This window comes from Emys orbicularis, chromosome 22 (assembly GCF_028017835.1).
Source record: "Emys orbicularis isolate rEmyOrb1 chromosome 22, rEmyOrb1.hap1, whole genome shotgun sequence".
Lineage (NCBI taxonomy): Eukaryota > Metazoa > Chordata > Testudines > Emydidae > Emys > Emys orbicularis.
This window is the reverse complement of record NC_088704.1, coordinates 12,597,643-12,617,659: the sequence shown is the minus strand read 5'-3', so window position 1 is coordinate 12,617,659 and position 20,017 is coordinate 12,597,643. Positions and strand designations below refer to the sequence as shown.

General features: G+C 42.5%; 1 protein-coding gene across 1 annotated transcript in view; it reads left to right on the top strand.

Annotated features, from left to right (window-relative positions):
- PEX14 (peroxisomal biogenesis factor 14) overlaps positions 1-20,017 on the top strand; it is a 98,679-nt gene that overhangs the window by 63,716 nt on the left and 14,946 nt on the right. Inside the window, exon 4 of the mRNA XM_065421403.1 lies at positions 14,120-14,242. Within this exon, the coding sequence (XP_065277475.1) occupies positions 14,120-14,242 (123 nt within the window). The remainder of the gene's footprint in view (positions 1-14,119; positions 14,243-20,017) is intronic.

Sequence of the window (20,017 nt, the reverse complement as noted above, 5' to 3'; positions counted from 1 at the left end):
TTTCTCATATCTTAAGTGAAGAATATCCCTGCTCCCACTCCTAGAGTAACCAGGAGCATGCAGCTGTTAAACCCAGAAATATAAAATACATGTTTAAAAGATGACTCTGAGTGTGTTTAAAAAGAGCGAGAGAGAAGAGGAGTTCAGGGGAACCAAAAAATAGCAGCTTCCATTACGGTAATTAAATGGCAACATTTAACCTATCAGGCTGTTGCGTGTATATGAGAGGCGAGCAGGGAGCTGCATTTGAAATGATCACTGTATTCCTTGGGGAACAGAGTAGTTAAATAATTTGTTTGTGAGGTGTGAGTTCAGTGTCGGTAAAGCGAGCATGTGTGTGTTAGGAGCAGCGAGGAGAAGGTGGTGGCGGCTATGTGTTTACAGAGAATACCCTGGGGGTTGGTATTTACTAGCACCTGTGTGCTGTCAATAAGAACACAAGCTGCTGTTGCCTGTTGGTTAAGTTATCAGAGGATTTGGGGCCTCACCTAGTTCTAGGTATTGCATCATAAAGGCAGAACTTGCTTCACGCCAGGCCGCCTGGGACAGGCGCGAGGAACTGTTAAAGAAAACCAGGGAGAAAATGGGGGAAGAAGTGAATGGAGTCATTCTGATGAATTTCAGACACTGCAGTGACTGTAAAGCAGTGGTGGGCAACCTGCAGCCTGCTGGCCGCATGCGGCCCGTCAGGGTAATCCGCTGGCGAGCTGTGAGACAGTTTGTTTACATTGACCGTCTGCAGGCACGGATGCTAGTGGCGAACCGCGGCCACTGGGAGCTGCGGGCGGCTGTGCCTACGGACGGTCAATGTAGACAAACTGTCTCGCGGCCCGCCAGCAGATTACCCTGACGGGGTGCGTGTGGCCCACGGGCTGCAAGTTGCCCACCAGCAGTGGTAAGTTGTTGTAAAGGATAAATTGTTCTATCCGGTCGTTGCACTTGGCACTCAAGAATGTGGGGGTAGGTATCCCGAGGGAACAAGCTACTGCATAGAGATCTGCCACTTAAACATCACACCAAACAGCAGCTTCCGCTGCAACAGAGAGTGGTCCACTTGTGCCTGGCATCATTCCTGCACTTCGAGGATGTAGCTTTTCAGATTGATACGGAGTGACAGGAATCAGCAAAGCATGCCCTTCCTGCCCCTTTTATCACTGAGCCCAACTCTGTGCAGATAATGGGGAAGCTGTTTGTGCACCCCTATGTGCTGAGAGATGAAGTTTGCTCGCGTTTTGGCCCCTGTTAAGTGAGTTTCCTGTTCAGTGCCATTTAGGGTCTGTCTGCCTCTTCTCATCCCCCCCCCCCCACTATATTTGAAAGATGTTTCATTTGTCTAGAGAGTATTTCCAGACACCAGAACTTCAAGACCTGTCCTGGCACAATGTGAAAGGATATTGGAAAATCTCCAGCCCCTCCAGCTGCCCCACCATCTAGTCTAACGGATGCTCAGTAACATACCCACAAATGTTTCTGAATATTCACGCCAGTTTTTAAATGAATTTACTTCGACCATGTTTTTGCCTCTCTTTTGTTTGCTTTCTGTGAAGATTCCAGCCAATGAGCTCACTGGCAGAAAACAACCACTGTTCATGGAAAGTAAATCTTGAAATCACAATTGAGTGTTCACCCCAGAAACCTGATTTTAATAGACCCAAATGCGTAAAGGCTTTTTATTATACAAGTAAGAAAACTCCGGAGGTGTATTGGCATGGTAATCGTAACCCTAGAGAACCATGTTTTGTGTATGTCCAGAGAGAGCAATGATGAAACTCCTTTTATACCTTACCACTCGAATACGCTGTGTGCGTATGTGTAGTCACCATAGTATTTTCCACTGCTTCGTTATTTTTACTATTGTTAGCATGAGTCGTCTTTTGGGCATTTTATCCAGACTTCTTTAGTTTTCTTTAGAACTCGGAAGAGCTGCTGAAGACTCATGGAAAAAAACACTCTTGTGTCTAAATGGAACATTTTCCATTAGATTTGCATGTCCCCTGTATTTTTTGTCTGTCTTCCCTTCGCCTTTATTACTAAGTATACATAACCCGAATACAAAATTTTTGTTTCTTAAAAGTTCATCTGCTGCTGTTTCTTACCCCCCACCTGAGATCAGTGTCCTGTGTGATGACCTAGATGGTTGTTTTCTAAATGCATATGAGGTAACCAACAGAATTGTGAAGGGCAGGTAGATATAATTTAAAAATACATTTTAAAATTACAAAGCAGGATTACCTCTTAAATAGAATGTATTTCAACACTTTTATTGGCACCATCAGCCTTTAATTTTACAGGTGGCTAGCTTTGTACTAGCATTCAGCAAACATTGTTTTAATGGCATTTAAAAGATGTATCTAAAACAAAAAAGAATAAAGAAACCAGGTGTGATTTGTAATCTGTAATGAATACTAGCTGCCACGCTTTCTCATATTAGTATATTGGCATGTCTCTCACTTTCAGGGAGATGCAAATCAGAGGTGCCATAATAATACTACCACTTAGATGGATTTTTCCTTATCAAGTTAATCCCCTCAATACCCTGATGAAGTATATAGTGTGCAACATTATCCCCATATTACAGATGGGCAAATTGAGGCAGAAAGGTGAGGTGACTTGCATGATGCATAGAGGGAATCTGTGACAGAGAAGGATTTAGAACTCCCTAGTTCCTGGCTTCCATCCTGTGTTCATTTCTGTAGAGCATTCTCCTCTGGCTTTGGGAATGGGCAGTAGTAGGTAATTGTGCTCACCCCATTATTGCAACACTTCCTGATGTAAGGAGGGCATAATACACATGGCAGTATTGTATGTGACTTAGTGTGCCTTTGGTGTGTCTCATTGCCTGTCGCACACTTAAAAGGGTCAACAGCTACACATTTTAGATGTTTTTTCCTTGGCATTTGCCTAGGCTGATTTGTTTAGTTGGTTCATTTGTGAAGTTTAAAATGTTCATAGTAACAGAGGCAGCAAGAAACATCAAGGCAAATACAGTCCAATCAATCTTAGCTGTAGAGAGTACTCCCTGATAGCCATTGTGTAATGTAAAATATGCCAGATTCCCTTCCAAGTGGAGCCATCAGAAATTCTAGAGTAAAATAAAGAACCAGGAATGGCAACTGAAGACAAGATTTTTAATTCTTTTATATAGAAAAGACATCCTAACAAATCCTGTTAAATGATTCTTTAATGTGCCCTGCATTTGCTAGCAAGCTGTCATCAGTACTTCTGTAAGATTTGTTACTCCAAAACCTCAGACTTCAAAAACTCTGGGTCTGGAATTTCATACTAGTCTTCCAGTCCCACAGGTCGATGTGAATTTTCTGATTCAAATTCATTCCAAGTCTTTCAAGAGATGCAGAGCCATGTGGCATAAGTGGATAAACCTATACAATAAATTGGAATTTTTATAAAAGTTTCTTTATGAAAGTTGGAGACGATTGGACAGTGAATTCCAGAACCACTTTCCAGCAAGGGAATCCTGACTAAAAGACTTAACCAAACCTGTCAGTCTATAAAATGATGCCTCTCTTCTCCACCATTCAAAACGTTTCCTCTTCAAGTTAATTTGATCTTACATGGAAACTTTGAAGAAAGGTCCGTATGTGGCCAACAGTTCTCGTACCTTGGACTATTGGAGGCCTTTGCCTTCAGTTTTCAGTGCTGGGAGCAAACCGCCTTGCAAAGAGAGTGTCTTCAGAGTTGGCCATTGAGCATCTAGCACCTCAACAAAGGAGCCTCTTGAGCTTTTGCCGCTGCTCCTGCTGGAGCTCCCCTGCAATAACAAAGGAGCTGTTTGAGTTCCCGCTGCCCCCTCCAGAATGCCCCCCACCGTCTTCTGTGCTAGAATTCTGTAGTGATGTTAATCAGTCAGCCTAGGTCCTGAAGGGATCAGTATGGCAGGTTGTGCCTTGAAGATGCAAGTCAGCTCATGTGAGTTGGAAATATAGTTTAATATTTTAATTCTAAAGATAAGACTTTAAAAAAATCCTTCTGAAATTCGGGAGGGGGGGTTTGTCACCTGGTTTTGAAAGAGAAACTCAAGCTTTTCCCTCTGTACCCCCAAAATACTGACATTTTCTCCCCCTCCACCCGGAAAAAATATTCTCTCAGATTGTACATCAGCCAAACGTCAGTATCGTTCTAATCATTCTCTGCTACTAAATAACTTTTAAAGAGTTAAGGATGGACATTTTTTTCACATTTAGGAACTGTATGAAAGTCCTTTAACCTTTCTGTTTCTTGTTAAGATTGGCAGCCATGCTGCTTTCTATAGCTAACTTTTTTAAACTAAGATTTGGTGAGGGTTTTCTTTCCCCACCTCTCCACCCCCGATAATACAGCTGGTTAATTTGTGTGCTGTGTAGACCAAAAACTATTCAAGTGTCAGAGAAGTGAGCCCATAGTAGGAATAAATTGCCTTTTCCTCCTGGATCCTTCGGAACGTGAGTTCTTAGCATGGTCCCCACTTTAGCAAAGAATAGGTTTCATGGACTACCTTCCAATCTCATTTTCAGTCACACAGCATCCCTATGACAATTACAGCAATTGCTTACCAGAAAAATTAGGATTAGGAAAATATTGCTGTAATTTAATTGTGTTTAATGCAATTACCTTTTTGTCCTTAATAAAGCCCCAACCAAACAACTGATCACACTGTGTCGTTATCTGTTCTTAATGTCATCTTCTCCTTCCATGCACTGTTGTTATATATTCTTTGTATTGTGATAGCACCAAGGAGCTCCATTGATGGATCGAGGCCCTATTGTGCCCGGTGTTGCCCAGACACAGAACAAGAGTTGCCTGCACCAAAGAATTTACAATCTTAAGTAAAAGACAAGAAAAAGCAGGTGGATACAATTAATTGACTGAGTCCTCTCTCTCCACGCACATGCCTCTTTGCTGTCTGGTTCCCTTCTCCCCTGCATGTGTGCTATAGCTCTTGGTTACCGACTCCCTGAACATGCTGCCCAGTCTGTAGGTACCCTTCCCTCTTGCCAGCTCCCTTCGTGTGCTGCCTAGATACCTACTCCCCTTGATAATCTGCCCACTGGCTCCCCTTCACATGCTTCCGGTTCCCTGCTCTTCTCCCACCAGCATCTCCTGGTGGTGGCTCGAGTAGTCCTACTGTTGTCTAAGATCCCCATCGGCACCTCCTGTTAGTTCCTCCTCTTTCCCTCTTTCTATTATTTTAGTCATGGGCCATAATGGAGGCATCTGGGCTGGCCTCTGCTCCTTGTTCCAGCAACATTTACAGGTACCTAGACCCTTTTGATGCCAGTAGTATCAGCTTGGAAAAAAGGAGCACCATGGTTCAGTGGACAGGGCACTGGACTAGGACTCTTCGGAAGAGGGTTCTCTGCCCATCTCTGCCATTGACCTGCCTTGTGACCTTGGCCAAGTCACCTCCCCCCTCTGTGTCTCTGTTTCCTCCCTCACCCTTGCTCTACCTTGTCTATTTAGACAGTGAATTCTTAGGCAGAGAGTTCCCCCCACTATGTGTATGGACAGCACCTAGCACAACGGGGCCCTGATCTCTGTTGGGGGCTCTAGGCACTACTTCTAATACAAATAAAGTAATGAGGAGGAGGAGCCAGCACCATGTGACCTGCCAGGTGTTCATGTGCAAAGACTCTCAGACCACAGAATGCGATCTGATGTTTTGGAACAGGAATTAGTTGCTAGGTGCATCAGGAGTCCATTTATCTGAATAAAGAGCCCCATTTCCAAGGAGGCCTAGTCGTAGTGGTAGCAAGTGTTTATATTATGACAGCATTAGGCTTACTCCTCTATTATCTGGGTTTTTTAGGGGGTGGATTTACATGCTGGCCCTCAAGCAAATGTTCCTGAGATGATTTAGTCTCGATCATCTTCCATTCTTGGTAAATTACTCTACCTCGGAATTGGCTTCCTGCTGTGGACTCCCCTAACCTCAGTGTGGAACTGCATTGCAAATCACTTCTGTTATCTTCAAAAAGAACAGGAGTACTTGTGGCACTTTAGAGACTAACAAATTTATTAGAGCATAAGCTTTCGTGGGCTACAGCCCACTTCTTCGGATGCAGAAGTGGGCTGTAGCCCACGAAAGCTTATGCTCTAATAAATTTGTTAGTCTCTAAGGTGCCACAAGTACTCCTGTTCTTTTTGCGGATACAGACTAACACGGCTGCTACTCTGAATTCTGTTATCTTGAGGCTCTTGGCCCTGCATGTGGCAGTCTCAAGCCATCTCCTCTCTGAGTCAGTTACACAACAGAGGGTGCTGCCTCACAGCCCTTTGCTGTGACTTTAGCTTCCAGCTTAGCCAGATAGGCTTCATCCAGCATGGAAGGGAAAGCATATCTGTAGTGGGCAGAAACGGTCTTCTCCCCTTGCTTGCCCCATCATTCTGTTATAAAATTTCTGATGATAGAAATGAAAGGCTGTAGGCAAGAGACCCAAAAATAAATATGGGAGGGGTTGGAAATTCTCCCTCCCTCTCTCTCTCTCTCAGGGAATCTCTATATAGGTTACATAGAGGGGTAGTTCATTTCTGTCTTGTTTGCTGGTTTTACCACTACCTAGAAAGACTTGGTACGTCTAATAGACAATTGCTTCCTTGTAGGGAGCTAACTAAGAGACAAATCCCTATCTGTTTTTGCATATAGTAGTGACATAGGAATTTGACCATATTCAGGGACAAAACTTTGAGCGCTCTGTAACTAAGACCATGAGCACTTCTGATCCTCTCTGAGCTTGTGCAAAAATCTGTGACAACCAAAGTGAGCAGTCTGTTGATTCAAAGGTGATGAGTTCAAATCCTGTTGAGGCCATGTTACTGCATCTGGCAGCCTCACAGAATTTTGAAATAGATAAGACCTCCTATATTACATCACATAATCAAACCACTTCCTCCTCCTCCATGATTGTTCCCTATACTCTATTTCTAGTGATTTATCTAATCTAATTTGGGTCCCTGAAATGTATAATTTAGTACTGGAAGCCTTTGCTTTGGCTATCCCTCCCTTTTTTCCTGGGTGGGACAGAGATAACATACTTCATACAAATGGAGAGCTCTCTTTGCATTAGAAGAGGAAGACCTGACCTCTCTTATGACAGGCAAAACTGTGTCTCCTCTCCTTTAAACCACCAATGAAATACATTTTGCACTAGCGTATAATGCTGTGATTTATGCTGTGATATGCTTTGCAATAACCCAGTGTCCTTTTGCCTTTGTGTTGATTTTTTTCTCTCCTATATTTAATATATTTTGTGGGCATCTTAGTGCATGGGTATTTACCCAAAATGCCCATGGGAGACGATGCTCCAAGCTTTTCCTGCTTCTTAAGGGGAGAGATCTACCATTTTCTTGTGTGCACCTATTTTTTATTTTGTAAATTTATTTTTCTATTTTTGTTCTTTTGCTGCCACCTTTTGAAATAGCATTAACAAGGGGCATATTTTAAAATAGAAGATAACTGGAGGAAAACATACACAATATGTATGTCTCTCTGTATGTCTCACACCAGTAGCAACTTTTTCATAGTATATTTTCAACTTCTCACATTTAGAAACAAAGAAGAAAAGTTGCAGTACTTGTGCCTGGTTTTTCATTTAAAGATGCACTAAACCAGCAGCCAGCCCCTTCTTGTTCAGGGTGGAAATACTTTGATCCAGTTTTCCGAAAACAATACTCATTTCATGAGAATATTTAATCAGTAGAAAATAGGGAGGATTTAGTTTGTTTGTTTTAGTATTTAACCAAGTGAATAAGGCAGATTAAGGGGGGGAGGGGACCAGACCCATAAACAAGGTGATATATAATATTTTTTTTCGTTCTCCTTTTAAATAAATACCGATCAGCTTTATGTTCGGAGACAATAGGAGCCGTTGGCTTAAATTTGCAGTTTACTGTATTTATGGCTGTAATATCAAGGTGCTGCCGTCGTAATTTCATGCCCCAATGAGAAGAGCAAGGTCGAAGCAAATGCTTCCATCGGCATCTGCTAACACACTAACTCATAAACAAGGCCCGGCTGGATCAGGTGGCACGGAATAATACAGGCTAATGAAATACAGCACAGCTTTCCATTACTGTTAGTTTTTACAGTGTCGTCATTACGTGTAATTTATGTTTAAAAAATTCAATTTTATACAAGGCTCTGGGAAATAGGGGTCTGCAGGTCACCCAACGACTTTTAACGGCTCTGAGAGTCCTTATTGCACTCCACTGTTCCAACAAAATGTTAATAATAAATAAAAATTTCCCCCCTGTTTTACTTTTTCTTCTTTCCCTGGCTGAGTCTCTCCTTCTGCCTTTTTAATTTTGAGCACTTTAAAGAGAGTTTGGGGGTTTTAGGCATTTGGGGGTGTCTCCCCCACCACTCTGATATTTGGGGAGGCAGCAACTGCCTGCTTATTCTCCCTCTGTCCATATATCAATCACTCAGGGTCCTGTAAATGGAGTAAACACGGCTGAGGAGAGGGAGATACTTAACAACCTCTCTCCCAAACCCTCACCCTCTGACATTGCCCTCCTCTCCTCCATTATACTTCATTTTATTATAGACTCCAAAAGCCCAGGAAGAGAAACTGCTGCTAGGGTTTTTTTTAATGTGGGGGGGGGGGGGGAAATGCCATTTTTAACCCTTTCCTTCCTGGGTGCTCAACTGAATATTTAGCCTTGTGCTGTCAATCAGGTTTTCTCTTAATTTAGTGCAAGATAACTGAGAGGAAGGCACTGTTGTCAAGTCAGGATGCTGCTTAGAGGGACCTCTGGCACATTAAACAGTATATATGTGTTTATATATATATAAATAAAGGTCACAGTTGTGTAATTAACGGTGCCGTAGATTATTAAGGCAGAAATAATTCAAAGCACTCTAAATTAGTTTGAAAATTGCTTTACCTTTTTCCTTTCTCTGTTTGACAATTAAACTAGACTGGTCATTTTCATGTTGACATTCAGGTTCACATGTGCTTGTACAATACTGGAGTTACAAGTTCATCTGGGAAGTGTTCAGATCCAAATAAACGACTTCATTTAAATGTAGGGAAAAAAATCACAGAGATGTTTCTGTTGACCTTGGGTTTTGGTAAAACCTTACGCTGAAATTGACCTGATGTTGGCCCTTTATCAAGGACACATGGAAGGAGAAGGATCAAGGGACTGTACCTTTGACCCCAGTGAAATGTATGAAACTCTATGAACTTTTTCAAAGGACTGCGTGTTGGAGGAAAAATAGTACTGGCATCTTGATTAAAAGGACCCAGGTAGCAGTGCGTGGAACTGACTCTGAACAGGTGGAATCATTAATGTGGATCAGATTCCAGGATGCTTGTATGGTGATTCTGTTAAACTGTGACCATGTTCTTATGAGAACAGGTGACTCAATGGCTTTCAGGAACAGGACTGTAATGTCATTTCAGGATACCTGCTGATAGGTCTTCCTTTCAGTTATGTGGTTTGATACAGGCATCATGCAGACAGGTGATTCATTGCAACTAAACAAAGTCAGCCAGTTTTGTTTTGTTTGCTTTTTAACAGAAACAGCGAGGGGAGGGGAAAAAACCCACCTATTTGTCTCTGTAGAAGTGCAGGTGTGGCGACAGCCTATCAGACAAAGCGAAAGTAAAGCCGGCTTTTGAAACCGACAAAAGAACGTGACTCAACATTTTTATCTGCTAGGGGAGGGATAAAGTTTCTCATCCTCCTAGTGTGAAGTTTTCTCGTCAAAACCAATTCTACCTTCAGAGAACTAGTGAAAATCCTGTTGCTTGAGTCACTAAACTGGGTGGAACTCTGGCAAGTATTAGGTAGGGAACAATACCCACACAGGATGGGGAATGAACAAAGTGCCCTAACAGGAGCATATGTTGAAGATTAAAAAGTTTTAATAGCTCATTTAGTTCATCTCCCAGCTCATGCAGGGTTTTTCCCTACTGTGTGTTATCCTCCTGTTTTATCCAGGAAGTGCTGGCCCTGTGGTTAAGGAACGGGGCTGGGACGCAGCAGATCAGGGGTCAGTTCCCAGCTCTCCCACAGACTAACTGTGGGCTTGTCTTCATGTACAGGGCTACAGTGGCACAGCTGCTGTAGTGCTTTAGTGAAGACGCTACTATGCTGATGGGAGAGCTTCTCCCGTCAGCGTAGTTAATCCACCTCCCCGAGAGGCGGTAGCTATGTCGGTGGGAGAAGCTTTCTGGTCGATATAGCACTGTCTACACTGCGGGGAGGAGGTTGATTAGGTTGCTATAACTACTTTGTTCAGGGGTGTGGATTCTTCACACCCCAGTGTGACATAGTTATACCAATATAGGTCTGTAGAGTAGACCCAGCTTGTGATATCTTGGACAAGTCACTTTAATCTCTCTGTGCATCACTTTCCCAACTGCAAAATCCCAGGCGCAGAGGGGACTTTTACCTCCCTGCTTCATTCTCTAATTTGTTTTGATTCTGTGTTTAACTACAAGTTACAGAGGCTGGGTGGTTTTCCTGAAAATCGGAAATGGCAACAATAGTGAAGTTCCTGAAAGAAAGGCAACAAGGACATCTGAATGCAAAGCACTGTTGGGTGTCAGATAATGCAAATCAACACCGTCAAACCTAAAAAGAAAATTTTATGACTTTATGAAAATTATGACTAATTCTTACAAAAGCAGCAGCTCTAAGGAGGAATGAGATAGATGGACCAGAGATGGGAGGCGGGGGAGGGTTGCATTCTGAAGGGCTGTGAAGGCAGTTTCCTTACATCCTTCTCGGCTCAGTCCTTTCTCAGTACCTTCTGTGGTTAGATTATTCCTTGCAGATAGCAATCAACTGGAAGGAAGTGTGTGTCTAATTTGCATGAGATTATTTAAAACAAAAAAAAAGGCCTGCATTAGTCAGGGTGATGGTAAACAACGCAAAGAGATGCCTTTTATAATATAGCCGTGGCTTAGCTTTCAAAGCCAAATATAATTCACTTACAATTGGCAGTTTCCTTTATTGTTCCTTTTAACCTTTTGGATTCTGCATGGTCTTAATCTTGCTGCAACTCCAGAAGATCTAAAATGTTTGCCTTTCAAACTGGGGGGAGGCGAGGGTTGGGAGGGGGGAATCTTTTATTATACTGATATGATTCTATTGACACAGTTGTCCCCAAAGACAATCCTATTAAGCACAAGGCTTTAGATTTTGTGGCACTGTTGTACACCCAAGAGAGATTGTGTTATATTTGGGTTGCTAAATTCATACTAGATAAGAGAAATGAACAAGACTGTGAATGCTTTTTAGATGCCGCTATGATGAAAGACTATAAATTCTTAGTGGAAGTTGTGGTGGGAGGCGAATGGTGGAAGCTGATGGACTCTAGAACTCAAATTGAGGTTTGTTGTCCATGAACCAGCACCAACCCAAGAAGAGCCAAGTAGTAGAAATATTCTGCTGCCATGATACATGGTGAACATAGTGACCTGGTGTCACTTACACCAGCACTTTCTCTTCTCTAAATAGCTGATGGGCTCTACTGAAGTATTGTGTCTGGGTAGTACCAAGACCCTTGACTTCATTTTGGCTTAGGCAAGCCAGAAGGGACATAGGTGGAGTGAGGTCAAGTTACTTGAATTTGTTTATTAAAGAGCAGTCCAGCCATCATGGTAAGTCAAGACAGGACACAGGGGAGGAGGGGTGGCGCAAGGACGGGGAGCTAGATGGACCACTGGTCTGATCTGGTACAGAAATTCCCATGTCCTTATATTGATGATATAATTTTTTGCATTTCTGAGCCTGGAAAACAAAGTTAGACATACCTGAGTTTGGAAAAATTGCTACTGGGGTGTGCGTGCGTGTGAGGCAAATTTCAATCCAAAGTGAACTTTGATGGCTAAATTATATACTCCTGAGAAAAGACTTTTACAAATATATTGTACATTTTTGTTAGCATTTGTGAAAAGTGCCAGATTGACAGTGTTCAGTCTCTGTGCTTGTTACAATCTTATCCTCTGCTTATTAACAGGGGGACCAATTTGGTAGTGTTTTCTGTGATGCAGACATTTGTCGACGAGTAATGAGACTACTTCATGGAGGCCACAGAATAGCCGTTGGATGGTAGCAACTTTCACTCCCTCCTGACTTGTGCTGGATTCAAACCAGCAACCTAGATATGAAAGGCTCCATATCTCATTACCATTCACATGAGCTTTTCCTTCCCTGGTAAAACAGGATTTTGTAATGGAAATAGTGACACTGTCGTGTCGCTGGGCAGTGGGCATGACCAGAATAATGCAAGAAATTTTATCTGTAAAACTTTCTTTTTCCCAAACAGGCTGAGAATTGAGGGGGCGGGAAACAATGAGTATTATTTCCTGTTCTTTTCATAGCCCGAAGATCTCAAGGACAAAGTATCCTCCATAACTAACTGTATGTTCCTCAATGTTAAATGTTATCACATCTGCTACCTTTGCATGGAAATAGAACAAAATGCCCCTTTTTAGAGAGAACCACATTTGCAGCCAGCAGCTAATATTGGCTTGTGTGTCTGGCTCCAGCTTTATAAAATTCCACAGTTGCTGGTGATCTACAATGCTGGCATCTGCTTATGCTCTCTCTTCTATTGGATAATTATGAACTGGTTAAAGCCGTTCCTTTCTTATTAGGACTTTGCTTTCTAACATGGTTTAGATACCATAAATATTGCTACTGGGACTTTAAAATAGAAGCCTGAGTTGATGTAGACCATCTCTCTTTGTTTTTCATGTGTCTCTTCTGGTCTCTGCTCTGATGAGGCATGCATCCAACACAGGTGGAATGTGTGTGTGTGTGTGTGTGTGTGTGTGTTGTCTGAGCACAAGACTGGGGGCCAGAAACTTCAGATTTATTATCCTATTTCTGACACTGACAACTCTCTGTGACCTTGGACAAGTCATTTAACCTTTCTGTGCATCAGTTTTCCCATTGTAAAATTGGGATAATAATATGTAACATAACTCACAGGAGTGTTATGAAGATCAGCTAATAAATATAAAACCCTCTGACGATCAGATGCATTGTCAGTGCTATGCATTAATAAGTAGCAGTCCAGAGACAGCCTCCCATGTGGTGGTGGTGCCTCAGCTAGATTGTAAGCTCCTCAGGGCAGGAACCTGGCCTTTTACCTGCTTTTGTGTGCAATATATGGCATTCCACAGACAGTGCACACTCTCCCAGGCCCCACATTGCAGTCTCCATCCTAGCGGCGCATTCTTTTGCTAGAGCACATTTTCTCCTGTTGAAAAAGCCATCCAGCTGTGCTTGCTTCCTTCACAGATGCTGGTCATCATGAATCTTTCAGCTGCTGTTCTCTTTCCCCTCTTAGGCCAAATTCTCTCCATATGTTGTGGCCGCTTACAGATGGGCACCTTCGCATTTTCTACTGACAGGAAAGACTGCACCACAATGTACCATGTGTGCAGCATGGCTACAGCGATGTGCGAAATAAAAACCAGGCTGGCCTAGAGCAATATAATCAGGCAGTAGTAGGCTGGGACAGTGCTAATCTGGAAGTTTGAGCTTGGCCTTGTTTTGATCTGTTTTGTTAGTTTTATTTCCTCCTTGCATTCTGTGTCCCATTCATACTAATCACAGTCAGTCCTGATTTTTTCTTTTTATTTCTGCATTTGTCATAAAATAAAGCAAATTATTCCCGTCTTTGGAAACGATCTAGACTAATTAGTCGTCTAACCCAATAATTAGTTTTTTGTTTCCCTGTCTGTTTTCATGCATTATTGTTGGTTTTTTTCCCCTCTTTTTTTTTTTTTTTACACCATTACAGATTAAAATGAGCCACATTTGCAGTTGATGGTATCTTTTTTTCGGGGGAAGAGTGGAGAATTGCAATAGAAAACTACTTCTAAAGCAGCAATAAACTCAAGGATAAATTAAGGAAATTGAATGAGCCACATTTGGAAGCAGTGTTGAGGCTAATATTCTGTCGCTTAAGGTTAAATTGCAACAGAGAGAAGAGAGGGAGTGATTTTAGTGAATCCGAAATCGGGGAGGCAATGCTGCTCGAATCACTACCAAAATCCTTCTGCAGCTTGAAAGGGTTCTGCCAGGCTTGCAGATTTAATTACAGGCGCATCAAGTGAGTAAAGATGCTAAACTGATCTCGTTTCCTCTTCTCCCCCAGGACTGACGGATGAAGAAATTGACCTGGCTTTCCAGCAGTCGGGCACTACCACAGATGAGCCACAGTCCCTGGGTCCTTCCACACAGCTGGTGCCAACGCAGCCCCCTCACCTCGTGCCGTACAGTAAGTAGCCTCTTGAAAGCACCTGGTCCTATCATTTTATGCAATGATTTTGCAATCCTATTCCTTATCTGCTTTCTTACCTCTGTACTCCTTTAATGATACTAGTTTGCAATGCTGAATCCCAGGAAACAGTGGAATCTGCTGTGGTTGTTTCTAGCAAATATCCCACTTGTTGTCAGAATCACATCCCTGAACTTACTTGAAATACACTTTTTAATTGTTGATGAAAGTGACATAAGTACACAGCAGACACAATCACAAGATGGTATCACACAAGGCAGCTGAGGTACAAGCTATGTGGTAAATTATAGTCTGTCGTTGCTTATGCTTAGGAAGCATGGTGTAGAGATCTAGTTTCTGTTCCCAACTCTGCCGCTGACTCACTGTATAGCTCTGGACAAGTCCCTTAACCTTTGTAGGCCTCATTTCCCCCCCTTCCCCCTAAAATTGGGGGCTAGTACTTCCCTACCTCATAGGGGATTTATGAGATTTAATTCATTAATATTTGAATAGTAGAATAAGGTCCTTGGATAGAAGGTGCTATAAAAGAGCAAAGTTATTTAGTTATTTATTTTACAACGGAACCTGTACAAGAGTTCACCTTTACTAGGCAAATTCCTGCTTTTAGGAATCCATCACAAACTATCCAGAAAGTACTGAGTATAATTCTGCTCCACGTTCATTGGAAGACTTACCTCCCATGAGTGACTGATTTTTATAATTGATCCCTTGAGTAGTTGCTTAAGACAGGTGAATAAAGAATTTCAGCAAACTAGATTGTAAGTTCTTCAGGGCATGGACTATGTCTTCCTAGTGTGTATGCAAAATCTAGAACAGGTCCCTACCTGTGATTGGGACTCTGGATGCTATGGCATTACAAATAATTATAAATAATAATGGTGCTTATTTATCTTCAAAAACATTTCTCCTAGTGTTATCCAATCACCCCCCCCAATCTCAAAGAAGGACTGCAAAATTTTGGGATATACTGTGTATATGTGTATATATGGCTGTTATATTAAAACACACACACACACCATTTTTAAAGTCCCAATGGAATCTCTGTAGACTTAAGATTTATGTATATTTTTTGCTAGGTTTGTTTTAAGATGCAAATGTATCTAAGCTCCATACAATAAAAACCAAAATGCGCACACCATTAAAAATCCATCAAGAGGAACTGTTCAGTTCACATGTGTGGCTGGCAGTTTGAAAAGCAGTTCTTCCTTCACTTACCTGCCAAGTACCAAGGACTGAGCTTGTTATTGTTTCTACCAGTCAGTAGCTCCTAAAACAGTGTTATTGTGATGATGTTGATGCCTTCTGGTGTTGCAGGTAATGCACCCATCTACCCATGTCCTTTCTGTGGTCCAGCAGATAGGGCTCATAACTGGGAGTCAGGTGACTTGGCTGCTATGCCTAGCTCTGTCACTGGTTTAGCTGTGTGACCTTGGGCAAGTCACTTAACTTCTGTGCTTCAGGAACCCTCTCTTGAAACGGGGTTAATGTTACTTACCCTCCTTTGTAAAGTGGTTTCAGATCTTAGGATGAAATGCGCCATGTAAATGCTAAGTGGTGGTGTTATTGCCTAGTGAGGCATAAAGTGTTTCTATTGTTTGCACTGAACTTGGCACTTTCTTTAGGCCTCATGCTAGGTACAACGTTATTTAAACACAGTAGTAGAATTCGAGCACAGTTCCACAACCCATGTGCTGAGACTTGCTCTGGGTGGGAGTGGTTAGTTTATGGCGCAATGTGACTATCACTAGAGATGATTCAAAATGACCTCCCTCATTCCGACATACCTTGAACTTTGGTGTGGCGAGAGGAAGGTTTGGAATGAGAGCTTTGCTGTCTGTAACGGGCTGCACAAGAATCCAGATTTCAGTGCCTCCGGACATTTGGGAAAGGGGGTTGAAATATGAATTTTGTGTCTCAATCTAATCTCTAGCTATCATGGTCACAGAAAATAACCCCCAAACCAGACCCTCGCTATCTCGGTCAGGGAAACTGAACTTAGCCCCATATTAGTGACAGCTGTGTCCAAGTGCAGTTTTTACTAGCTCAATTCAGGACCCAGTGCAGGCAGGGTCTTTGCTCTGTGTATGTCATAGAGTCCCATTAAAACCACCAAAGCAGTGAAGAGGCACATAGGGTAAACTGGAAAACAATGCCAGCATTGCCAGCCCTCACAACTTTATCACAAGCTTTGAGCGATGTGGTGTTCCTCTAGAGCCCCAGCTCTTGGAGTTCTGCGAATCGGTGAGAATCTCTGCTTTTTAAAAAAATGTAAGTTTCTAGCTTTCCTGATTGCATAGATAAGCTTGAAAACATGGCCCCTAAAGGCTCAAAAATGAGAAGGCAAATAAGAAGAACTCAGAAGTTTTTGTTTTGTTTTTAAATCTCATAATTTTAAGCCAGCCTTGTGATTTTTGGGGTGGGGGACCCGACTTTTGCTTTTTGAATGTTTGGGGTTGGCAACAGTGCGGGGTCTTCTACTTGTGAACCAAACACTACGTTCTCTAGCAATCCCAAAGCACATGGGATAGCACAAAGGGGGCCAGCTTAGGCAGTGTCCTACCTCTCTGTCCTTCCCCCATTGCTTCTTTGAAGACCCTTGTATTTACACTGAGCCTCTAAGTGTGGTTATAAAAAGAATAATAGTGAAATGAAAAAGATGCATGCCTAAACTCACCCTTTGGTTGCATTGCTTTTGCCATTCCTCTTGCCCCTCCCTTGCTGGATGTTGTCTAGTTAGATATAGGCCTGTCTCCATATCTGCCTATACAGCGCTTTGCACGCTGTTGGAAATGCACAAGTAATAATCTATGAATTGCCTTATGGCTGGCGGGTTACACTCTGCTGCAGGACAGAGTGTCCCTGCAGACTTGGCCCCATGATCTTTTAAGGTAGCTCATTTGCTACAGGCAGCTTTATCTGTTGGACGGTGATAGCTTGATGGATATTTCTTCAAAGGCCCACATCTGCCCCAGGTCAGTTGTTTCCGTGATAGTTTACCAAGCCACTTAATCTTTGGTAGATTCATCAGGCGCTGCACTGTATAGGAAAGAACCCGTTTCTGCTCTCTATCTACTCTATGTTCTTGTATGACCCTCACCACCATAGTGTCTGAGCGCCTCTGTAGGTAGTGCTCAAAAGTACCCAAGGGACAAAACAGGCCAGTCAGAGAGCTGAACTTAAATCCTATGAGCCCCACCAGATTCCACTGTGCTTGGGCTCCTGCAGTCTTGGTAACGCCGTCTGTTCTGAAGGAGATGATGCAGGAAACAAATTATACGATTTAAATACCTCTTGCTGCATAGATTGTGCTGGGAGTGGAGGCAGTAGAGTAAATTCTGATCTTTCATTGGCAATAGCTATTAGCCCATATAAGTACTTAAAAAAAAAAAAAAAAAAAAGCCTTGTAAGTCTTTAAAAATAGCATAGATCTTGCCAGAGGTAGAAGCTATCCCTGGTTTGGCTTTAGAGCAGCAACAGTAACTTTGGGGGGGCAAAGGGAAATAAATTCCTCAAGTTTCCAGTCATTGTCTTTGAGCTTGGTGCCTCCTGTACCATTTCACCCCTTCTCCAGGGGGGTAATTCCTTCTCTCCTTTCCTATACTTTTGCCAAGAGGTGTCAAAACTGCTTAAAAAAAAAAAGCTTGATTTTGATTAATATAGAGAAACAAGACTTTGCCTGACTGATAATAAAACTGATAAATGACATTTGAATTACTTGTAGCGGTAATTTATTACATAAAATATCTTTTATTTGACATGCGATTAGTTGCTGGAAGCATCACTCAATCTGACTAGTTTAAACATGCTCTGAAATGAACCCCCAGTAAAAAAAAAAAAAAAAAAAAACGGGCTGTCTGCTCCTGGTGTTATGAAATACACTAATCCGGGAGTGAGGACAAAAATCTGACTTTAAATATTTAAATGATTAATTGGGTTTATATATTTTTTTACCTTTCTAGCCCCCTTAATTACAAGCAAACTCAGGGGAGTTTCTGAGATAGGTGTGCAAAGCTATTTGCTTATCACTTAGGGATTGTCTACGTCCCTCTCCATGACTCCATTCATGCAGATTTTATACAGACTTCCTGTGTGACCTTGGGCAGATACCTATCAAGCGATCACCGTCCAATAGAGGAAGCTGCCTGTAGCAAATGAGCTACCTTAAAAGATCACTTAAACGTTCTGTGCCTCAGTTTCCCCATCTGTAAAAGGGAGCAACATCCCTTCCATGCCTCACAGGGGCTTGTGAGGATTCATTAACATTTGTGAAGGACTGAGACCCTCTGATAGAACACTTAATGGAAGTGGCAAGTGTTATTTTTCTCCCTTCCCCATGACTACGTCAGAATAGAAGCTAGAGCAGCACAACTGTGTGTCTCGGTGTAGTGCAATATTGGCCTATGGAAACCTTGAGTGGTGAGGGACAGATGGAAGCCTAGTATCTCCAGTGATGAATGAGGGAAGCACGGCTCAGTTTCTAACTGAATAGTAGGGTTTGAAGGACTTAGTGCTTTTCACCTCCTTCACTCATTGACCCTCACAGCATAAGTCTTACTATTCTCATTTTACAGATGGGGAAACTGAGGCACAGAGGTTAAGTCAAGGCAGTTGGCAAGTGCCCAAGAATGTAGAAGGAAGTCAGTGTAGGAGAACTCAGGCGTTCCAAGTCTCAGTCCTGTGCTTAGATAACAATTGGTAGAGAGAGAGCCTGAGAGGGGATCTTAAGCACAATTCTGATTCCGTGTGGCCTTCCCCTCTTTGTAATATCACATGGTCGATGCAGAGTCCTCCCTGTGTCCCTCTCCAGTTTAGTTTCTTTCTTTCTCTCTCTCTCTCTCTCTTTTTTTTTTTTTTTTTTTTTTTTGCCACAAGACAGAATTGTTTCACACATCTCTAAAATGAGTAAAATGGCATTTCAGCTTCTTGTCTTTATAGACTCTCTGAACTTTAGGAAAGATCATTCTGGTCCCTTTTCATTAATAATGAAAACCAGGGGGCAATAAAATGTTCTTAGCACGAGCATTACAGGAACAGAGGGAGAGATGAGAGAGGTGAAAGGGCAAAGCTGACAGGGACCTACAAGTGTCTCTTAATTCCACCAGAGGTCAGAGCAGCTGGGAGGTAGGTGGGAACAACTAGGGGAGGCCTGACAGTCCATGCACAGGGCACATTTGGGACCCATAGCACCTCTGGGATTAATTAACCCTTTATGGTTGGGAGCTCACCATCGATTGAGTTACTTTGTCATGGAAGGATGTTTTTCGTCTGGGGTTCAGTGCAGAGAACTGGAAATCCAAGCAGATCCAGGGTTCAAATCCCAACTGAGCCACTGACCCCCAGGCGTGACACTAGATTTCCTTTTGTCTGATTCCAGCCCTAGTTGTGATGAGATGAGATTTGGGATGAGAAATGGGATTAGAAAAGTTGTGTTATTAAGAACTGGGTGTTGTATCTTGAGCAGAGTTCTAGAGACATTAAAATGGATAAATAAGAGATTCTCAAATGCTAAAGCTGCAGGTGCTGCGCTCACAGAAATCGTTGGTTCCCCACTCATTTAGCTCTCCAAACTACTGTTGTTCATCCATTCTACCAGTTCAAGTGGCACAGGCTTTGTTCTGATTCATTCAGATTTCCACTTGGTGGGTATGCTGGGAACCATGTCCTAAGGTAGCAGGTTCCCATGATGCCTCCTTAATGGGCACATTTTCTATCTGGAGAGCCTGGGGGGCTGGGGTTCGGCAGAATTCCTGCAAT